Raw genomic sequence first — 19,320 nt, 5'->3', positions numbered from 1 at the left:
TTCTTCTATTCTGTAGTTTCACAATGCCTGAGACATCTATTCTGTTAGAACTTGTGCTGTAATCAGTAGCATTGCCCTGCGATAATGAGGGTAAAACTGAGGTAAGCGGGAGTTTAAAGTAATATTGTCATATGTTCATAGACAAATGTGTGCTAACACTCTTTATTTTTTTCCCCGCTTCAGGACTTCTGATTTCAGTAATTAATCATCATGTCTGACCCTGTTGTTCTGCGTAGCATCAAGAGAGTGGGAGAGGATAACTGTGCTTTTGACTTGGATGGCAAATGTAAGAAGTTTATTCTTCAGTCAGTTCCTTATTTTATAAAGCATGTAAAATAGGTGGTGGGTGGCCTTAATGGAGCAAATAGTCTACAGGAATCAAAGCAGGTAGTTTGTGGAATACAGATTGTGTGGTACCTGCTGTTACGGGTATGCTGTCTGCAAAACAACTTTTCTGTAAAAAAATGTAGGCATAACAATCCCTACTCATAGACAATCCCTCCTTACCAGACACCAGCTCAGGTTTAAGAAAGTCCAGCCTCAGTCACTTTTGTTCCATGGGAACAATACGTCTACCTTTCGTTAAAACTTGTAGCATGCAATAAAATTCTTCACATAACAATGCATTTCATGGAATTTCAGATAATCATTAAACTTTATCAAGACTGAATTTTAATGAGACCCTTCTTCAAGCCTTCTGCTATACAGCAGTATTGTGTCACAGCTATAACTTGATCTATGGTTTCTATTGTTATTTTTAACTCTCAGTAGTGGCTGATTGATGCTAAATCTGTATTTCAAATCTAATATCATTCACTGTTTGGGTTTGGGATTTCTTTCCAACCTTTGTCTGTAATAGGATGTCTCATAGGACTGTGGGCATATAATCCTCCTAGACTAGATAATCTCCTATTCAACAGACTCAAAGGTCTGTTTTCGTTAGGAACTTCAAGCCTGTTGTTACAGTGGGTAAGAAGATAGTGTGGATAATTATTATCCAAATAGCTTGAATGTATTCTTAAAACTAAAGCTGGCATGTTAGATTGTGTGGCTGATTTTAAAGTCTGCAACACAACAGCAGCAACCTCAGCTTCATGATTGTGAAGGAAACCAAGACGGATATTTTCTGACAGCCTCCTCTTTCCTCAGTATGTTGCTGTGCCAGCACACTGCTCTGCAGGCTGTTGGAATGAGCAGGCACCTGCAGCAGTGCAGATCTCCCCACTCTTCTCCCCTGCTGTGTTGGGTTTTGGTTTTAGAACTTCTCACTTAGGCTGCTACCTAAAGGCTGTTTCAGTGAGAGGGCACTGTGGCCTCTAATATTGGTGGAGAGGGGGGAGCAATGACGAGAAAAGGGAGTGAAGAGGTTCCAGGGATATGTCCTTATAGGTTGATCTGTTGATCTGTTGATCTGTTTCCCTGGAAATGCACAGTATTTTCTCCTTAATGTGGTGAGCAGTCTGTTAAACTGCTAGAGCACCTTTCCCAAAGCAAACACCATTGCTTTAAAACCTCACTAGTATTTTGCTGATTGACCTCATGTCCAGTGGTGTTTGTTTCAATAGCCAACTTTTGTACATATTAGCAAAAATTAGCCCTCTCTGGATCAACCTTTGAACACCACATCTGTGCCTGTAGTTAAGAGCCAGCTTTAGTTGAGAGCCTTCTGAATACAATTTTTAATCATTTGAATCACGTATCAGATTTCCACAGCCTTGGCTTTTAATATGTTCTCACAATACCAGTAAAACCTCAAATTCTTGTCAATCTTCTTCAGCTTTTTTCTGTGGTTCTTTTCTCAAATTTTAAAATCTTTCTTAAATGCCACAGTTCATCTTTCAGAATTTTTTGTGCATTCAAAGTTTTCTGTAGTTTTTGTCTTTAGAGTTAATAAATTCTTTCATCTTCCCTACATTCTTTTGTTTTCTATAAAAATCATATTCTCTCCTCTTTGCTTACTTTTCAGTTGTAGCAGTGCAAACTGTTACTCATCATTTTGTTTCTTTCACATTAAACATAGGTAACATAATTCCAAATTCTCCTCCTGCTTAAAGCCACTGACCCACAAGAGCAGGCCTGCGGTTCCTCACGCTCTTCAATAGCATTGATACACTCTTGTTTCCTTCTGCAAGTTCATAGATCAGAGTTTCTTCACTTTTGGAGAATGCTTATTTTGCTCTCTAAATTGATATGACTCAGAAAGCTATTTCACCAGACTCTTTTGTTCCTCCTAGTAGCCAATTCATTTTTTGCAAAATACCAGCCTGTGGAGGAAGCTTTCCTAAACCTTAACTTTTCTGATAAACTCCGGAAAATCTTCTAGGAAAGGTTTTAAACCACTGCAGCTGTTACCAGCTGCCAAACTTCAAAATACTGCAATCAGATGTTAATTCTTCCCTCACAACCAGCCCTTTTCTAACACCATATGATTCTTTGTAATAATAATTTTAAAAATTAGAACCTTCCTGGAAAATGTCTGGGATTCTTGGGCTACACATCTGTCCTTATTGAAAGAATCTTTACCACACTTGAGTAACAAACAGAGCAGAAAAATAGTTAGTCATTGTTATCTAAAACCAAGCAAAGTTATCTTATTAAGCCCCGAAAAGGAGATGTAATCACTTGTTTCCTCAGTTTCATACTCAGGCTGCCTCCATCTAACATTGTTGCCTTGGGAAATGCAAAACCCTGGACACAGTGCAAAAGCCTTCTTCCTTCGGGTAGGAAAATGATGGTCGCAGTGGCTTGTTTGCGCCCTCTGTGACCTGTGATGCCAAGTTCCTCTGAGCTTGCTCTGTGAGATAACCCTGTGCGTGCTCAGTGTTGTGTCACTAGATGGGAAGGAAGGAAGGGAGGCTGCTTGAAAAGCACACCCTGGCTCTGAACTTGATGCTGGGCTGCCAAGGATGTTGTAAATGAGCAAGGTGCGTATGCCCATTGCCCTTAGATTATCTGAGCTGTGCTGTATACATAAAAGTAGCCCTTTATTCACTGCCATCTCAAGTGATGTATAGCAAATATTTTCCACATCAGCCTTTATGATGACACTTCCTTGGGGCCCTGATGAAAACACAAGCTGTGCTTTAGGTGTCATGTCTTTAACAACATGTCTTGAACGAGAGCTAAACCCAGACCTGTTCTGGGGACTAAGGAGTTGCTCTACAGGGTAGTTATATCCTGTAGTATAATCCCATTTCTCTAAGATATGGTTCCTTAGAGAGTATCCCAAGAATAGATAGCAGTGTGCCAAGTTCATTTTACCCTCCGGGGGCACAGCTGCCCCTCTTCTGCAAGATTTATGGTCTCTAAGTTGTTGGAAGGCAGGAGCGAAGAGCTACCACTCCTCCTTTCAGGAGCATGCTTGGGCTGCCAGCAGAGCAGTATTTCTTGATGAGACAGTGTCCAAGAGAACCAGCCGAATACTAGCAATCAGTTTGCAATGAAAACGAGTTGAACTTTGGCAAATGTCCTGAATAATGTATTTAATAAAAAACATTTTGTGAGCTGCAGGATTGAAAACTTGGGTCTACTTCTTCAGGAGAAAGCAGGCGTAAATTGACATAAACTTAACCAAGGAAATGTTGGAACCACGTCAGTTTGTGTCCCTGGCTAGATGTATCAGTGGGAATAAGATGCTTATAACTCAAGTCCTATGGGTTTATGTTTCACGTGTCTACAGAAGATCGTGTACTTCTACAATAATTATTAACTAGACTGTGCATTTATTTTCCCTAACAGGTAACAGCTTCAAGAAATCAGAGTAAGTCATGTACCGAAATGGAATGATTAATATTTCTAGGAATACCTAAAGAAGTTAATGGCATCGGATCAAAATCATGTGTTGATGGTATATATGGTATTTAATGAAAAACTAGGAGTTGAACTACCTTATTGGATACAGCTAACTCAGGTAGACCGAAACAGTCCTAGAAATCTTTAAAAAAACATAGAATAATGGCAGCAAAATATGGTCTTTCTTCTGAAAATATTTTTGATATTCAAGTTTATCTTTCTTCAGTGTTTTTTGAGAAATGAGATCTTCAGGAGTTTTAATCAATCTTGATTAATTTATCTTTAAGCTTAACTGTAAGTCTTTATTTTAATAAAAGGAATTATCTCACTTTGAGCTCAGATATTAAGATTTAGATGTAAAATACTAGATAGTTAAAAGCTTAAATGATTTAGAGACCTTGACCTTCAGGTATAATCTGGGATTTGAATGGGACTAAAAGCCTCCTTTTTCCTAGATCTTGGGACATCTCTGTAGCAGACTGGACATCCTAATGGGTGCTGCAATGTGTGCCAGCTCTTTCTGACCCAGTGTACACAGTTTGAGAACTCCTCCTAGAATGATGAAGCAAGAGCATCTCTTAATTCTTGTCTTTTTTGGGTTGCCCATCTCAGAGAGCATCAGCCCAGTATTCAAGGTCTACTGTGGTCCTCACACATATCTCAAAACCCAAGTTCTGTTGGACTTTCACATGTAACACACTATGGTCCTACCTACTACACATAGGAAACTTCCTTCAGACTGTCTCGGATCTGGTTTCTGAAAACTGTTCATGACAAATATAGCTTGAATTCATCTGCTTAATGAAAAAAAAAAAAATCCAAATTGAAAATCCTTACTGATTCATCACTGAATGTACACAGCTGTGCAACCTTGCTACAGGATGGATCCCATCCACAATGGTGCATGCAGGCCTTGAGATTTTACCAGAATAGCAACACATAATGTGAGCACTAAAAAAACCCCTACCTGGCAGAGTGAGAGCTCCACCTGCCACTACAGACTAATGAACATATGGGCAATATAAGACGGAATGGGAACAGGATCTTTCTCTGTCTTAATGAAAGGACTAGCCAACAATTTGGATGGTCGATTTTTCTCTAACAAAGAACCCATAATCCACATTATAGCAAAAGTGTTTTGAGGAAACACTTATGAAACAAAGCATAAACCTTCAGAATATTTTAACCTAACCTCTGTTTTAGTCCCTGTCTAAAATGTAAAAGAACCATCAAGTTACTGGTTCCAAAGAAATATGAAAGGAATAGCTTGTCTCTTAAAATTCTGGGCAAAATATCTCAGATAAAATGTAATTTCAGAGAAGTAACCAATGGAATAAAATAAATAATATAAAATCTTATCCTTTTTGCTAGGAATTTTTATACATATGAAGAACCTTTTATAGAGAAGAAACGTGAAAAGTGAGTTAAGTTCAATTCTGTGTAATATCTTTGCATATAGAACAAAATATGTATTAAAATATGAGTTTATAATTCTATGTTTTCTGTTCTTAAAGGTCAGCAGAAAAGAAAGAAAAGAGTATTCGTGTTGGCTTCTTTCAGCTGGTAATGAAAGCAATGGCTATAAATATTTTATGCATGTTGTGCTGCAGAATAAGTGACAATAATCTGTGAGCTTTGGGGAATAGTTGTGACTAAGCCAAACTTTTAAGGATTAAACCATTTGGCATGTAATCCTGCCATTAAAGTCAATGGGAATTTAATAGAACCCTTTATCATTTTGTCAGCTTGGTGTATATTATTGGTGTTTGTGTCATAACTGTCTATTAAACACATTATATTGAACGTACAGGTAGGTATTGGGAAAAGAGTTAAGATGCACAGCAAAGGTCTAGATGACCTTGGTTGTTTCTTATTTCTGCCAAAAATTTGATGTGTGATATTTGGCAGATAATTCATCCGCCATATTACTGTTCCGTGGGTATTAGAATAATTGGTAACTATAGAAACTAGGGAATGCAAAATATAGTATGTCTAGCCTTTGGTGGGTCTTGGAATCCCATAGGGTGCATCTAAATTTTGAAATAAATGTAGTGGAGAGTTGTCCAATCCAGCAGCATGCAGCAAAGAGATTTTTATTACTTCCATTTTGCACACTGTGTAGGCAATTAGTCTGTAATGTGTCCAAATTAATACAGTCCTGACTGTAGTACTGGGCTAGTGCAGTTACATCCTGGTGGATTGTATTATACCTGATTATCTCAAACCTTAGCTGGGTGGAGAGAACACTGTCCGCACAGAGGGCTACGTCTGTCAAACAGAGGGGCTTGAATTCCGTAACCTGGTCTGTACAGATGTTTAACTCCTAAAGTGCAGTTGGTAAACACAGTATGTTTGCATCAAGTGTGCTGAGAGATTAGATATCGCATACCTGTGCATTTTCTGTGGGTTTTTTTTTGTTTATTTGTTTAATCAAGGGAATTCCTAGAATTCTTATGAGCAAGGTTTGCAAAACAGTGGTAGTGTCTCTGCCCTAATGTCTCTTTTCCACATGTGCCCCAAATTCTCACCCCTTCTTCTCGTAGACATATTATAGCACCTACAGAGCCTGCATAGGTTCTTCAGCAGGCTATGATTCCTCGTTACATTCCTATTTCAAAATATATCCTATATTCTATAGGGACAGTTTGATCTATATATTTATGCATTACTTCAACTTGAGAAGTTGTGTGACTCATGACAAAGGTAACTTAAGTTGCTCTATCTTGCCTGTGTGACCAGCTGCATGTGTGCGTGCTCTTAGTCCATGGCAACTGTAAGGTAATGGGACATAGCTCGATCCTTTGTTTACTGCATACTATGTCATATTTCTATACATTGCTTCCAGATTAAGAGCCAAAGCATAATTCCCTGGCTGAGCCAACATATTTCAGAATATTAACTTGCTCTAAGGCATTTTGTTGGCTTTCTACCCTAGACATCTGAGAAACTGGCTAACTCTATTCAGAGGCTCTGCATAATGCCCTCAGACTTTTTCCTCCCTTCCCTCTCCCTCCATCCCCATGGGAAGTCTGTAGAGCAGACTATATATGAATTATAATTACTATTCTTAATATTTTAGCTGGTTTCTGGAATGATGATAATGTGGAATGATATTGAGCTATTAATGTTCTGTGTTACATGATAATACATTCATTCACATGGTGAGATTCTGCTGTGAACTAAAAGGGAGCTCATAATAATTTATAAGGTTGTAATCACAGGTGCAATTAGATTAGATTGGAAAGAGATATTTGTCTTCTTTCTACACTGGAGATCATTTTGAAATTTAAAGAGAATGATCTTGTATCTGATCCAACTGATTAATTATTTATTAGAATACCACCAGCACGAAGACTGCCTTTCAGCAGAGACCATATTTTTTTTCTTGTCTCTTTAGTTTCGGTTTTCTTCATCCATGGAAATTTTAATGATGGCTGTCGGTAGTTTCTGTGCTGTTGTTCATGGAGCAGCCCAACCAGCTGTGTTACTTGTGTTCGGTGCAATGGCAGACACGTTTATTGAATATGATATTGAAATGCAAGAGCTTAAAGATCCAGGCAAGATATGCATAAATAACACCATAGCATGGATTAATGGTACTATTCATCACAATGAAAAGAACGCCACGATAAGATGTGGGTAAGTAGTAGATGTATTTGTTTCCTTTCCTTTGTTATTATGGCCTGCCAGAGAATGTATTGCTCACAGAGGTCCACTTCAGCCTTTAAACCTTCAGTTTTCTATCCATGAGCCAAAAAAAGGACATGGTTGTTAGAGAGTCCTGTTTCTGAGCTGGAGATATTACCTGGACGGAAAGAGTGTCAGCTTGGTTCTTGGTCTTTCAGCTACAGTTGTCAGCAAGGGTATTATGTGATGATGGTTGTTCTGATAACAGATATATCTGATGATGGTTGTTCTGATAACAGATATATCTGCTGAACTTCTGAGTTCATTAATCTGTTTTCTTTGATGACGTTGTAGGTAATAACGACTTCTGGCCGTTCTAGTTAGGACTTAGGTATGTGTGGGTGCCTGCTAACTTCTGAGCAAGTTAGCTACACTTTAGCCATTGAAGAGAAATGAGTGCTTCTAAGATGCAATTCATCTTAGCTTATGGGAGATGTCTAAGGGGGGTTAGATGAAGATGCCCTATAAGAACGCCTGTTTCTTTCCATTAACTATAATAAATGGAGTCTAGATGATTCATTCAGATACAGATATCTGTCAAAGCCAAATATGAACCTGCAGCCTTTCCTAAGGTTCGTTTTTCAGTGCATCATTCCAAGAATTTTCTAATCTCTGAGTGACATTTAATTAGATACTTAATTAGAATTTAAAGTTACTTGTTTAAAGGTCTCTGAAATTCAGAGCACATGGAAAGTGATTCACATTTCTAGATGTAGGTGACTGGGGCCAAATTATTTGCTCCAGGCTGTCCAAGCCAGCTCCAAGATGGGGCTGGCAAACAGAATACAGAATTTGCTACAGACCTCTGTTCCTCTGAAGCAACAACGTACCTGGCAGGATACATTCACAGAATCACAGAATCATAAAATCATAGAATGGTTTGGGGTGGAAGAGACCTTAAAGCTCACCCGGTTCCAACTCCCCTGCCATGAACAGAGACACTTTCCATTAGACCAGGTTGCTCAAAGCCCCGTCCAACCTGGCCTTGAACACTTCCAGCGAAGGAGCTTCCACAACTTGTCTGGGCAACTCCATCCTCACGGAAAATAATTTCTTCCTAATATCTAACCTAAATCTACTCTAAGTTTAAAGCCATTAACCCTCATCCTATCAACACACGCCCTTTTAAAAAGTCCCTTTGCAGATTTCCCCTTTAAGTACTAGAAGGCTGCTATAAGGTCTCCCCAGAGCCTTCTCTTCTCCCAGCGGAACAACCCCAACCCTCTCAGCTTTTGTTTATAGAAGTGCTCCAGCCCCCTGATCATCTTCATGGCCTTTCTCTAGACTCACTTCAACAGGACCATGTCCTTTTTATTTTGGGGGCCCCAGAGCTGAACACAATACTCCAGTGGGATCTCATGAGTGCAGAGCGCAAGGAGAGAATCGCCTCCCTTGACCTGCTGGCCCCACTTTGATGCAGCCCAGAATATGTTTGGCTTTCTGGACTGCAAGCACACATTGCTGGGACATCTCATAAACAAACACCCCCAGGTGCTCCTCTGCAGGGCTGCTCTCAACCCCCTCATTGCCCAGCCTGTATTTGTGCTTGGGATTGCCCTGACCCAGGTGCAGGACCTTGCACTTGGCCTTATTGAACTTCATAAGGTTTGCACAGGCCCATGTCTCAAGCCTGTCAAGGTCCCTCTGGATGACATCCCTTCCCTCTAGCATGTCAACCGCACCACACAGCTTGGTGTCTTTGCCAAACTTACTGAGAGTGCACTCATTCCCACTGTCCATGTTACCAGCAAAGATGTCAAACAGCACCAGTCCCAATACCAAGGAACACCACTTGTCACTGGTCTCCAGTCAGACATCAAACTGCAACTTTTTCAGTGCAACTACCCAGCCAATTTCTCATCCACTGAGCGGTCCATCGATCAAATCCATGTCTCTCCAATTTAGGGCCAAGGATGTTGTGTGGGACAGTGTCAAACACTTGGCACAAGTCCAGGTAGATGATGTCAATTTGTCTTCCCTTATCCACCAACTCTGAAACTCCATCACAGAAGACCACCAAATTTGTCAGGCACAATTTGCCATCAATAGCCATGTTGGCTGTCACCAGTCACCTCCTTATTTTCCATGTGCCTTGGCATGGATTCCAGGAAGATCTGCTCCATGATCTTAATTTAAGCACTGGATAAATTAAGTACTGGATAATTTAAGTACTGGATATCTGTGTCAGGCATATGAGATGTTGTTATGATTGCTTTTTGCAAGACATCAGGTCAGGTGCTTAGTGTTCCCTTTTGGCTTAAAATTTCAGTGTAGTACCAAATTCTGTGTAACGGAATAAAATTTGCTATCTGCAGGATGTTTTTAAAAAGTTGTCTAAAAGCATGACGAATAACAACCTGAAATGCTAATTTCAACGTAATCTAAATGCAGTAGCAGCAACTCAATGCCCTTCATTGATATCAGGATTTATTTAACATTCCTACTTGAGCTAAAAGAAATGATCATTTCAGATTAGCAAGTTTATGGTACAAAGAAATACCTGAACTGACTTCAGCAGCCTTCATTTCTCCCCGTAAAACATTGTTTCAATCTGAGTGATTTTAGTTGGTATAATGGCACAAAGCAAGTGAATTCATCTAATGAAAACTTTTTGGGTAGCTCTTCCCTGAAACACCCTCTCACCTGCGCTCCATGAGAACATGCCTTCTGGTGGGGTTCCTCGGAGGCTGTAGGGCTGCTCCAGGAGAGCAGGGCACTTTCTGGCGCCTGCCAGTGCCCCACCCCTGTGCTACAGGCAGCACGAGCAAAGCAGCCACTGCCAGTGATAGCCTCAGAATTGGGAAACATCGCCTCTGTTAGCAAAACAAGCTGACTTGCCAGCTGACGTGACTCTAACACCAGATTAGAAGTCTATGAGAAACTTAACCCAGCATTACTAACTTTTTCTTTCTTTCTGTTTGTCAGGCTGCTGGACATCGAACAAGAAATGACCAAGTTTGCAGGATACTATGGAGGAATTGGTTGTGCTGTACTTGTGTTAGGATACTGTCAAGTCAGTATTTTGTTCCCTATTTTGATTTCAAAGTTTAAATAACTAAGTAATTAAGTTTATGATAATCACATTCCTTTAAACTGCTTAGGCAGCTGCCCATTTGAGCAGAGTAGACACCCTCAGCTCTCATTCCATGGGCTGAAATAATAGGTTAGCTCTGGCAATCTGAGACCCCTTTGGATCTGTGCGTGCAGACCTTTGTACAAGGATACATTTTACCCAGTGACATGAGAGCGTGCAGCTCCTTTCACACCATGAGAAATACTCAAATGTGGTTACTGTGGAATCCATGTGCCTTCCCGAAATAGCAGTGTAAGGGCATGCAGATTCCCAGTAGGCATCTCAACTGTGTTGAGCTCTGTGTTTCTATGATAGAGATACTACAGAGCAACACTAGTGGAAAACTAGCGTTGAAGAAGAATCATGCCCTGCATGTTCTGTAGTAATAGTTCAATCCTTATCACTGAGATGAGCCACAAGCTTGGATGATTCCCGCATAATCTGCTAAAGGGTCCAGTGCTTTTTTAAGCTTTTTATAGATTGCAAAAATCACTTGTTATTCTCCTTCCTGAAAACTATTCACGAGTTTTACTGAGGTAGGACAGCTGCTCCCTATTACTTCCAGCTGTAGATGGAAAAAATTTTGTGGATATGACACTCATGTAACAGCACAAGTAATTTAACTGGCATCTCATCTCAGCCTAGCAGAACTGAGACAAATGCCTGATCTAGAGGCTTTATAAGATTGTTGGATTATTTAAAGACTGAAGGCATAAAACAACTACCATGTCTGTGTGGCTAGAATGTATTTTATGTGAATAGTAATTTTATCAATAGCCAAATTGTTTTTTCCCATTTTACCCAAATTGCTTTCTCCCATTTGTTGGGAGTAGAAAAACTTTTTAACTGCAATTTATCAGCCACATTATTATGCTCTTCCCAGATCTGCTTTTGGGTTATGGCTGCAGCTCGTCAGATACAGAAAATCAGGAAAGCTTATTTCAGGAAAGTAATGCGAATGGATATAGGCTGGTTTGACTGTACATCTGTAGGAGAACTGAACACACGAATTTCTGAGTAAGTAATCTAGAAAAAAACATACGCTACAGAGAACATTTTGCACTTCCTTCCAAACACAACAGAGTGCCAGGAACTAGGCATTTGACAAACACCTTCTAATACAAAATACAGATATGTTTCTGGGAGATGGAACCAGGCTGATTATCTCACCCATCTTTGAACTGCTGTAACAGTTAGGCCACAATTATATTCCTTTTTTTTTGCTTTGTCTGTTAGTAAATGTGAGGGGTTTTGGGGGGTTTAGGCTGAGCTTTTTTGCCAGCTTGTCCTGTTCTTCCCTTCTCCTTCTGAGCTGAGTCCCTTCAGAGGGATCTGTAATCTGGCTGCCAGTGCACCCTCCCCTGAGGCTGGAGATGTGGGTTTGAACTCTCTCTCACTTCCCAGAAAGGAAAATTACATTAGGGCCATACTTCACTTTTGTTGTCTTTTTAAAATAAAAGAGTGAGCCCTGCTTAATCTTTTACTAAAGGAATAAGCACGTACCTTTAGAGAGAGGCCCAAGGCAGACGGAGAAACCTTCTTATGCTGAATAAAGATTTAGTCCTGAGAAGAGCAGAGTTTAAGGGTTGCTCCTTTTCTTAGTGGTTCCTGTTTACAGGGTTAAGTCAGCTGCGAGGTGAGTACATAAACTCTAGATGGCTCCCTGTTCTCAGTTGTGCCAGCGTAATAGTAGTCACATTTGCAGAAGATTTCTCTGTAGTTGAAGGGGATTTTATTTGCCTTTACTCACTGCCCAGAGATATCTGTGACTTCTTGTCGTGTTCTTTTTATGAAGAATAAATGCTAATTTTTCTGTGAAAAATTTCTCTGGAAAAAAATAGGAACTGAGCATATATTTGTCTAATAAATAACACTTAGTTCCCTGTCCTGTGCTTACAAAACGCTTCCTGGCTGCAAACAACATTCTCCAGAGGAAATGTGAACATGTTCTTCAACTCAACACTTTAAAATTTTTCAGTAGAACACTGTAATTTCATTTGATACATCAATGAGCCAACAACTTGGCACTTTAAAACTCGGCACTTGCTTCTATTTATTCCAGGAGTTCCCAGTTCTTCTGATCTCAGAGGTGAGGTAGTAGCCAAGAGCAGCAGAAGTATAATGACTATTTTGCTTTATGAGCTATTTTCTGTGTTGGCAATGCATGCAAGAGAACAAAAGGACTCTGCAGATGCCTAGAGGTCGAATGATGTTAACCACAGCACCAGTGTCTCCCATGTGATAGAGCTCTCATGTTTTCCCACTGATTCCAGTGACAAAGTAGCCCTCCTCAGTTTTGGCGCTCTCCCTCATACCTCATCCCACAAACTACCTCACAGGATCGAGAGAGGAACGAGGAGGTGGTGGAAGATGGAACCAGAGGACAGTTACAGCCCTCCTCCCTTTTCCTGCCCCCTCAGCAAGGCAGTATGCTACCCTCTCAGTGACCCGTGATGGGAGGAATGCCCTATCAGTGATACTGGTTTTCCTTTATCTGATACCTGCATCCAGCTGGGATGTCTCTGCCCCCTCCTTTGAATCATTTTGGGCACAGTAGTAAGAACCAACTAGTGAGAGCGTCTCCTGGCAGGATGACTTCCTGGGAAAAGACTTATCTTCTTTATAATTTAGTGGTCATGGTGGTGTTGCGTCGACAGTTGGACTGGATGAGCTTAGAGGTCTTTTCCAACCTTAATAATTCTCTGACTCTCTGCTGTATTCATGGATAAAAGCATTCTGCCAATGCAAAAGCACCAGGTTTTCTCACTGTAGCCTTTGGAAGGGGTCATGGTGGAAAAAACAGGGGTAAGGAAAGGCCCTCTCCAAGGGAAAGCAACTAACCTGAATGTGGCCAAGACCTCCAACACAAATGAAAGATATACTCGCCAATCTTATGTTTGTTTTTGTTGGTATTTTTTCCAGTGATGTTAACAAAATTAATGATGCTATTGCTGACCAAGTAGGCATCTTTATCCAGCGCTTAACCACCTTTGTGTGTGGATTCCTACTGGGATTTGTCAGTGGCTGGAAACTGACCTTGGTTATCATTGCAGTCAGCCCTCTGCTTGGGGTTGGAGCAGCTGTCTATGGCTTGGTAAGTGAATTGAGAGACGTTTGTGCTGAGGTATGATGAGCAGGGAAGGTCATGCTCTAGAGACGGGAGGTCTGGTGGAAGAGCAGGTTGTTGCATCTCTTTGAAATCAAGAGAGGCAGATCATGGTCACAGCAGCACTGGGGGTGAGAGAGGCAGGGGCGGGGGAGGGCTTTGTTCCCACTTTGCTTATTCTGATTCCCAGAGTAATTTATCCTTCTTCTAAGATGGAGGTGTAAGTAAACCTTCTATTGGGTTCTGTGTGTGGATATTATGGTTGCTGAGATCAGAACCTGCCCTACACCTTCTCCCTCCTACTACACACCTGGTTACTACACATGGGGCTTGGTTTCTCTGTGTAGATCAGGGACTTTTAGAGATGATCAAGTTTCAGAGCTGTAAAATAGTTTAAAGCAACTGCTCAAGCTTACCTCATGCTCTCCCTGCTCCTGGCAACTGCTGTGTCCTCACCCAGTTGTCCCCGTTCTGCTCCTCCCTCTGCTCCCTACAAACTCCCTGTCACTGTGCAGTGGAAGGACGGTGAAGACAGGAACTGCAGCATCCTCTGCCCTCTCACCTCTTCTCCCACATCCAGCAGTTCCCAGTCCTCCTCTGCACTCTCTCACACTCTGCTCTTTGGTTGGGTTCAGCCCTTTGGCTGTCTCAGTTCTTCCACGTCAGGAACAGTTTGCTATCATTTTGCTATCAAACCTCTAATGTAACTCTGACTAATTTCTTGTCTTCCTGCTCTCCTTTAGCAACTTGTGCTGGCTGCGCGTAAATGACATGAATAATGACTCAGTGTGAAGTGGGAGAGCAGAATTCTGGCAGGGAATTAAACAAACCCACAAATGCCTCTTTCCTTTATTTGCGATTTCTTTTCTGAGATCGTTCTGCTTTATGTTTGTAATTTTTCCCCTTTCCATTCTTCTTTCTCTGTCCCTATCTCTTTCCTTTCAAATACCCACCGTTAAATGTTTCTTCTTTATGAGCCTTTCCAGCCCAACCCTTTTTTTTCTTTTTTCCATAAAGAAAACAGACCCAAGATCAATCTAGCCTGTTTTCTGTCTCCAAAAGTGGCTAATAGATGCCTGGGTTAGGGTGTTTGAAGAGCGAAAGCAAATAACGACACTTTACAATTTCGAGTGATATATCATCCCCAAGTCTATGTGGTACCTTTGTGTAGAACTGTGCATAACTACATTTTCTTCCATTAGTCTGAACATTTTTTTGAGCCTAAATAAGCTTTTGGCATCTGGTGTACTCTGGGCTGCTGTGTAGGGACCTGCTTGCTGTCAGCCCAGGAAACACAGCACACCGGTGGGCAACATCTGTTTCCATCCTCCCCCGTCAGCACCATTACCTCTTCTCCCTGTGGCTGGGCTCTGCCACAGTGGCTGAAGGGCTGCTCTTGCCACTTACGCTCTCCCTTCCTCCTGCCATGCACAAACCCTCCATCTGCTTAAGCCTAGTGAGCACCAGAGAGAGGGAGGGAAAGCAGATGTTGTCAGCTGCTCTTTCCAGGTACCTGGAGCAGAGCTGCTGGCCAAGCGGATAACTGTTCTGCAGAACACACGCTGCAGAGGTGTGTGCCCGAATGCGACCAGATGGAAATCTTTGAGTGTGTATGTGCCTAATAGGAGCATGCTTGGGGTGGAGGAGCAGACAGTGCAGTGTGAGAGCCAGCACAGCTCACCACTGTCCCTGTCTGCACCTACCGTTCGGGTGTAACCACCGCTTCATTGCTTTTGTAGGCTGTGGCAAAACTAACAGGCCTAGAATTAAAGGCTTATGCAAAAGCTGGAGCTGTGGCTGACGAAGTGCTCTCGTCCATCAGAACAGTGGCTGCCTTTGGTGGGGAGAAGAAGGAAGTCGAAAGGTTTGTCTGGACAAATTGTGAGGTCTCTGATTTCTTTTTCCTGAGCAACATAATGCTGTAATGCACTTCAGAGTCATGGCAATTGGTCTCTAAGTTCTACAGCAATGACCATCTGTTAACTTTGAGAATTACAAGCATGTAAGTTACAGAAATTTAGGTTTCAACTACTATTACATATACAAAACCAGTTTCATAATTTGGTCAATCAGTGCAATAAAACATCAGCAATACTATCTCCAAGTCACTCTCCCTTGTAGGAACAAACCGTGAATTTTCCCTCTGAACATTGTCTGATATACCACTTTTGCAGCACATCTGAAAGCTAAGTAAGACAACTAGTTCCAGCAAGACATAATGATTTGATGATGTTAAGCTGCAAATTTCTCTTAAATTTGTTTAAAACATAACATGGCTTTAAGACATGCTCTGTAGTATTGGCCAGATTCTCAAACCCTGTATCGCTCTGCTAAATCCCCAAACCCCATGGCGAGGCACCTGCAGTGGGTTTCAGCAGTGGTCTCTCACTTCAGAGTGAGAGGTGTCTGCCTGATGTGGACCTCTCATTAACTGTAGCACAGCCAGTTATTGAAGATGCTTCCCTATGTTGGCTCATTTTGAATTTTCTATCAGATTCATTTAATCCCTTTTAATTTTTTCTCTTTCTACAGATATGATAAGAATCTAGTGTTTGCTCAGCACTGGGGAATTCGAAAAGGAATAATAATGGGATTATTCACTGGTTACATGTGGCTTATAATTTTCCTGTGTTATGCATTAGCCTTTTGGTATGGCTCTAAACTTGTCCTTGAAGATGAAGAATACTCACCTGGCACTCTTCTGCAGGTACTCATTTTAGCTTGATGCAACTTTTCTGCACTGTTTCTTAAAATGTTAATTCTGGAACATGCAGTGTCATGGTATCTGGTGGCTCAGTGGTAACAAACGCTATAGGTGTCTTTTAAAGATAATTACAGAGTATGTGTATGAAAGTATATGACATAATTGGATAAGATTAAAAAAAATCCATGTTTATTTTAAAGATTTTAAATGCCACCTACTGCGATGAGAATGATGCTTTTGTTTGAAAGCTTGCTACACAATTGTCATAGGCCTGAAACTACCTTTCCCAATTTTGTGGGTCAGCCTATGGCTTCTGGGATATTGGTTTCTCTGAATAACTGTGGTGAAAATCCCCATTGTGGTGAGAAAACTAAGCAAAGAAAGTTTTATCCTATCTAACCTCTCTCTCAGGAACAGTTTCTGTTCCTTTGAATCACCATTTTCTGTTGCGAATTGCCCACCCAGCTCTGTAGATGACAAAGAACATGTAAACATATATGCTATTAAAAAACCACATGGGTGTGGTTCCTGAAGTCTGTACAGAAACCCTGCTAACCTGCATAGCACTCCTGCATCCCCTTCTGCACAGCAGATGCTTTAGACACTGATAACCTAAATGCAGTAAAACCAACATCTGCAGATATTTTGATTATTTGTTTTGAGCTAGGACTGCCAAAATGGCAGGCTCCAGTCCAGACCCAGGGTAAATTTTTCATGAACCATGATAAGTCTTGGCTGTTCTGATAAGACATCTATTTCTGCTCCTTCTCTGCCTGTTGCACACCACAAGAGCTCACAACCACCAACAGCAGGCAGTGCAAAACTTCCTGCTAAGTGGAGCTTGGTAAATTACTCTGAGAACATGTAAAATTGAGTCATTCTGGTCAAGGAGGTTGTCCCTCACAGGAAATCATTTGCAATTACTCTTGACACAAGTAATTGAGACAAAGTAGTGCTGTGAAAAACAAACTGAGCAATTTCCTTGCCTTGCACATGATAACAAAGTCTGGTGCTTCCAGCTGACAAATGGCAAACAGTGCAGAGCTACACCGCAGCTGAAAAATGTGAGCTGTCAGTGGAGAGCCTCTCTCTTATGCCCCCCTTCCTCTCTCAGTTTCCAGTCACCTTTCTTGTACTTCATGTTTTCTATCATACACTCCTAGTCTGGCAGAGGGTGGGATGGGAGGATTTGTAGATAGAAAACATTTAAACATGCTTTTCCTGGTGTCTGAAAACCTGTTGTGCAGCAGCCGTACTGCGTTGAGATAGACTAAGTGTTCCCTTTCCTTCTATCAAACGTACAGAACCTGCTCCCTTATGTTCACGATGGATTCTGATGTGCATATAACCTCCTTGCTTTGGAACTCGTTCACACTAGAAAATTAGTTTGTAGTAAAGCTGAATATGCACTTATGGTATGATCTGTACATCACAGTGTAGAGGTTTGCAGTACACAACACGTATGCAGTAGATTCTTCTACTATGGTGCGAAGGAAAACAGTTTCTTTCTCAACAGTAGTGTTTCCCTATGCACTTTGCCCCTTTATCCTGACGACTGTTTGTGCTGTATTTAAAAGGCTAGCCGAGCCTTTGGCGGCCTCTTAGCAGAATTCTCCCATATTGCCAAGCTACAACAAAGGATTACATACCAGTTCTCCTAATGCTCAGGGTGAATGTTCAAACTACCAGCCACAGCAAAGCACAAAATGGACCGAAAGCCTACACCAAAGATACCATCCAAACATTTGTAATCTGTTCTGCTAAAGCACTTCTGTAGTTGAAAAACTAAGGAGGAATACAGCAGAGTAAATTCTAGGAGAAAATGTGCATTCTTACACACACACCCTAGTATTTGAGCACTGAAAAGAAGAAGCTGTACTTACAATACAATGCAGCTCACTCCATGTATGAACAATCAGTGCGTCTGTATGGGTGTGGTATACAAGCAGTAAATAAGCCTTTGTCTGTTGATGTTTACAGTTTTCGAGTGTCCTATTCTTTGAAGCCCCTGTATTTTAGCAGAATTGCCAACATTTTCAGCTTTAGATGGTTCCTGCCTACAGTTTAAGAAGCTTGATAAAAACCCCTTCATAGGAAACGAAGCATTAGCAACAATTAGGAAATTTTGAACACATGCTTTTGGCATTTTCGTTGATATGCTCCAGCTTCACTTGCTTCTGATCTGCAAGGCCAGATTCCAAGGCTGAATTCTTGGAAGTGAAGTGTCCTCTGACATTCAATACTTTGTCCAGCCGCCTTTATTGTCTGTCAGCACCTCCAGTAAAAGTGGATTCTGTGGCTCATTTTCTCTAATGTTGTCCTAGGCTTAGACCAAAAGGGAATCCTGGGGCTTTCAGAAGAGGGTCACCAGTGAGTAACTCTTCCCTTTGGTTCTTGGAAAAGGACTTGAAAGAGTAAGCACATTAGGTATGTTCTACCTGCAGAAACTGTCCACCTGCCCTGACAGAATAATCTCACCTCAAATAGCGGCTTATCCAGCGCTGGTGGCAACCCTCACAGTATATTTCTGTGTGAGATGGAGAAAAAGTGTTATCTGTAGCTGGTACCTGCTCCATGAGTAAGTTTTTCAAGTTTTAGACAAGATAGGAACCTTGATATAAAAAGGTTGTAATACAGTGTTTTAAGCTTCTTTCTGGTTTTGAATTGTTGTAGCCTCTCATCTGCCTACTGGTTAAAGATACCTCCGAAATAATATACTTGCCAGCATTGTTCGGTTCCAGTCCAAGTTTCAAGGCACAGTCACTTAGTCAAATTGAGGCAGCTTAATAATACATCAATAGCACCTTAGTAAATATTAGGATGCCAGGGCAAATATGCAACAAGTTGATATACTTCAGCCTGGAAGCAAACTTGCAAAAGAGTGAAAATTCCTTATAAGATGCATTTGCTTGCTTTCTTGTGTGCTAATTATGCTCATACAGTGAATCACTGCAGTGC

General features: G+C 41.1%; 1 protein-coding gene across 2 annotated transcripts in view; it reads left to right on the top strand.

Annotated features, from left to right (window-relative positions):
• The first annotated feature begins 210 nt into the window (after positions 1 to 210).
• The window catches only part of ABCB11 (ATP-binding cassette, sub-family B (MDR/TAP), member 11), a 43,518-nt gene continuing 24,408 nt past the window's right edge, over positions 211 to 19,320 (top strand). The window contains exons 1-10 of one of the 2 annotated variants that reach the window (XM_009866623.1): positions 211 to 286; positions 3,739 to 3,760; positions 5,164 to 5,211; positions 5,307 to 5,355; positions 7,190 to 7,431; positions 10,405 to 10,492; positions 11,436 to 11,569; positions 13,475 to 13,646; positions 15,398 to 15,522; positions 16,191 to 16,365. In XM_009866623.1, coding sequence (XP_009864925.1) covers positions 211 to 286; positions 3,739 to 3,760; positions 5,164 to 5,211; positions 5,307 to 5,355; positions 7,190 to 7,431; positions 10,405 to 10,492; positions 11,436 to 11,569; positions 13,475 to 13,646; positions 15,398 to 15,522; positions 16,191 to 16,365 — 1,131 coding nt within the window. The other variant, XM_009866624.1, reaches the window with a different exon arrangement.

The sequence above is a fragment of the Apaloderma vittatum genome, unplaced genomic scaffold (assembly GCF_000703405.1).
Source record: "Apaloderma vittatum isolate BGI_N311 unplaced genomic scaffold, ASM70340v1 scaffold11353, whole genome shotgun sequence".
In the NCBI taxonomy this organism is placed as follows: domain Eukaryota; kingdom Metazoa; phylum Chordata; class Aves; order Trogoniformes; family Trogonidae; genus Apaloderma; species Apaloderma vittatum.
The sequence above is the reverse complement of the archived record's forward strand: the minus strand, read 5'-3'. Positions and strand labels throughout refer to the sequence as shown.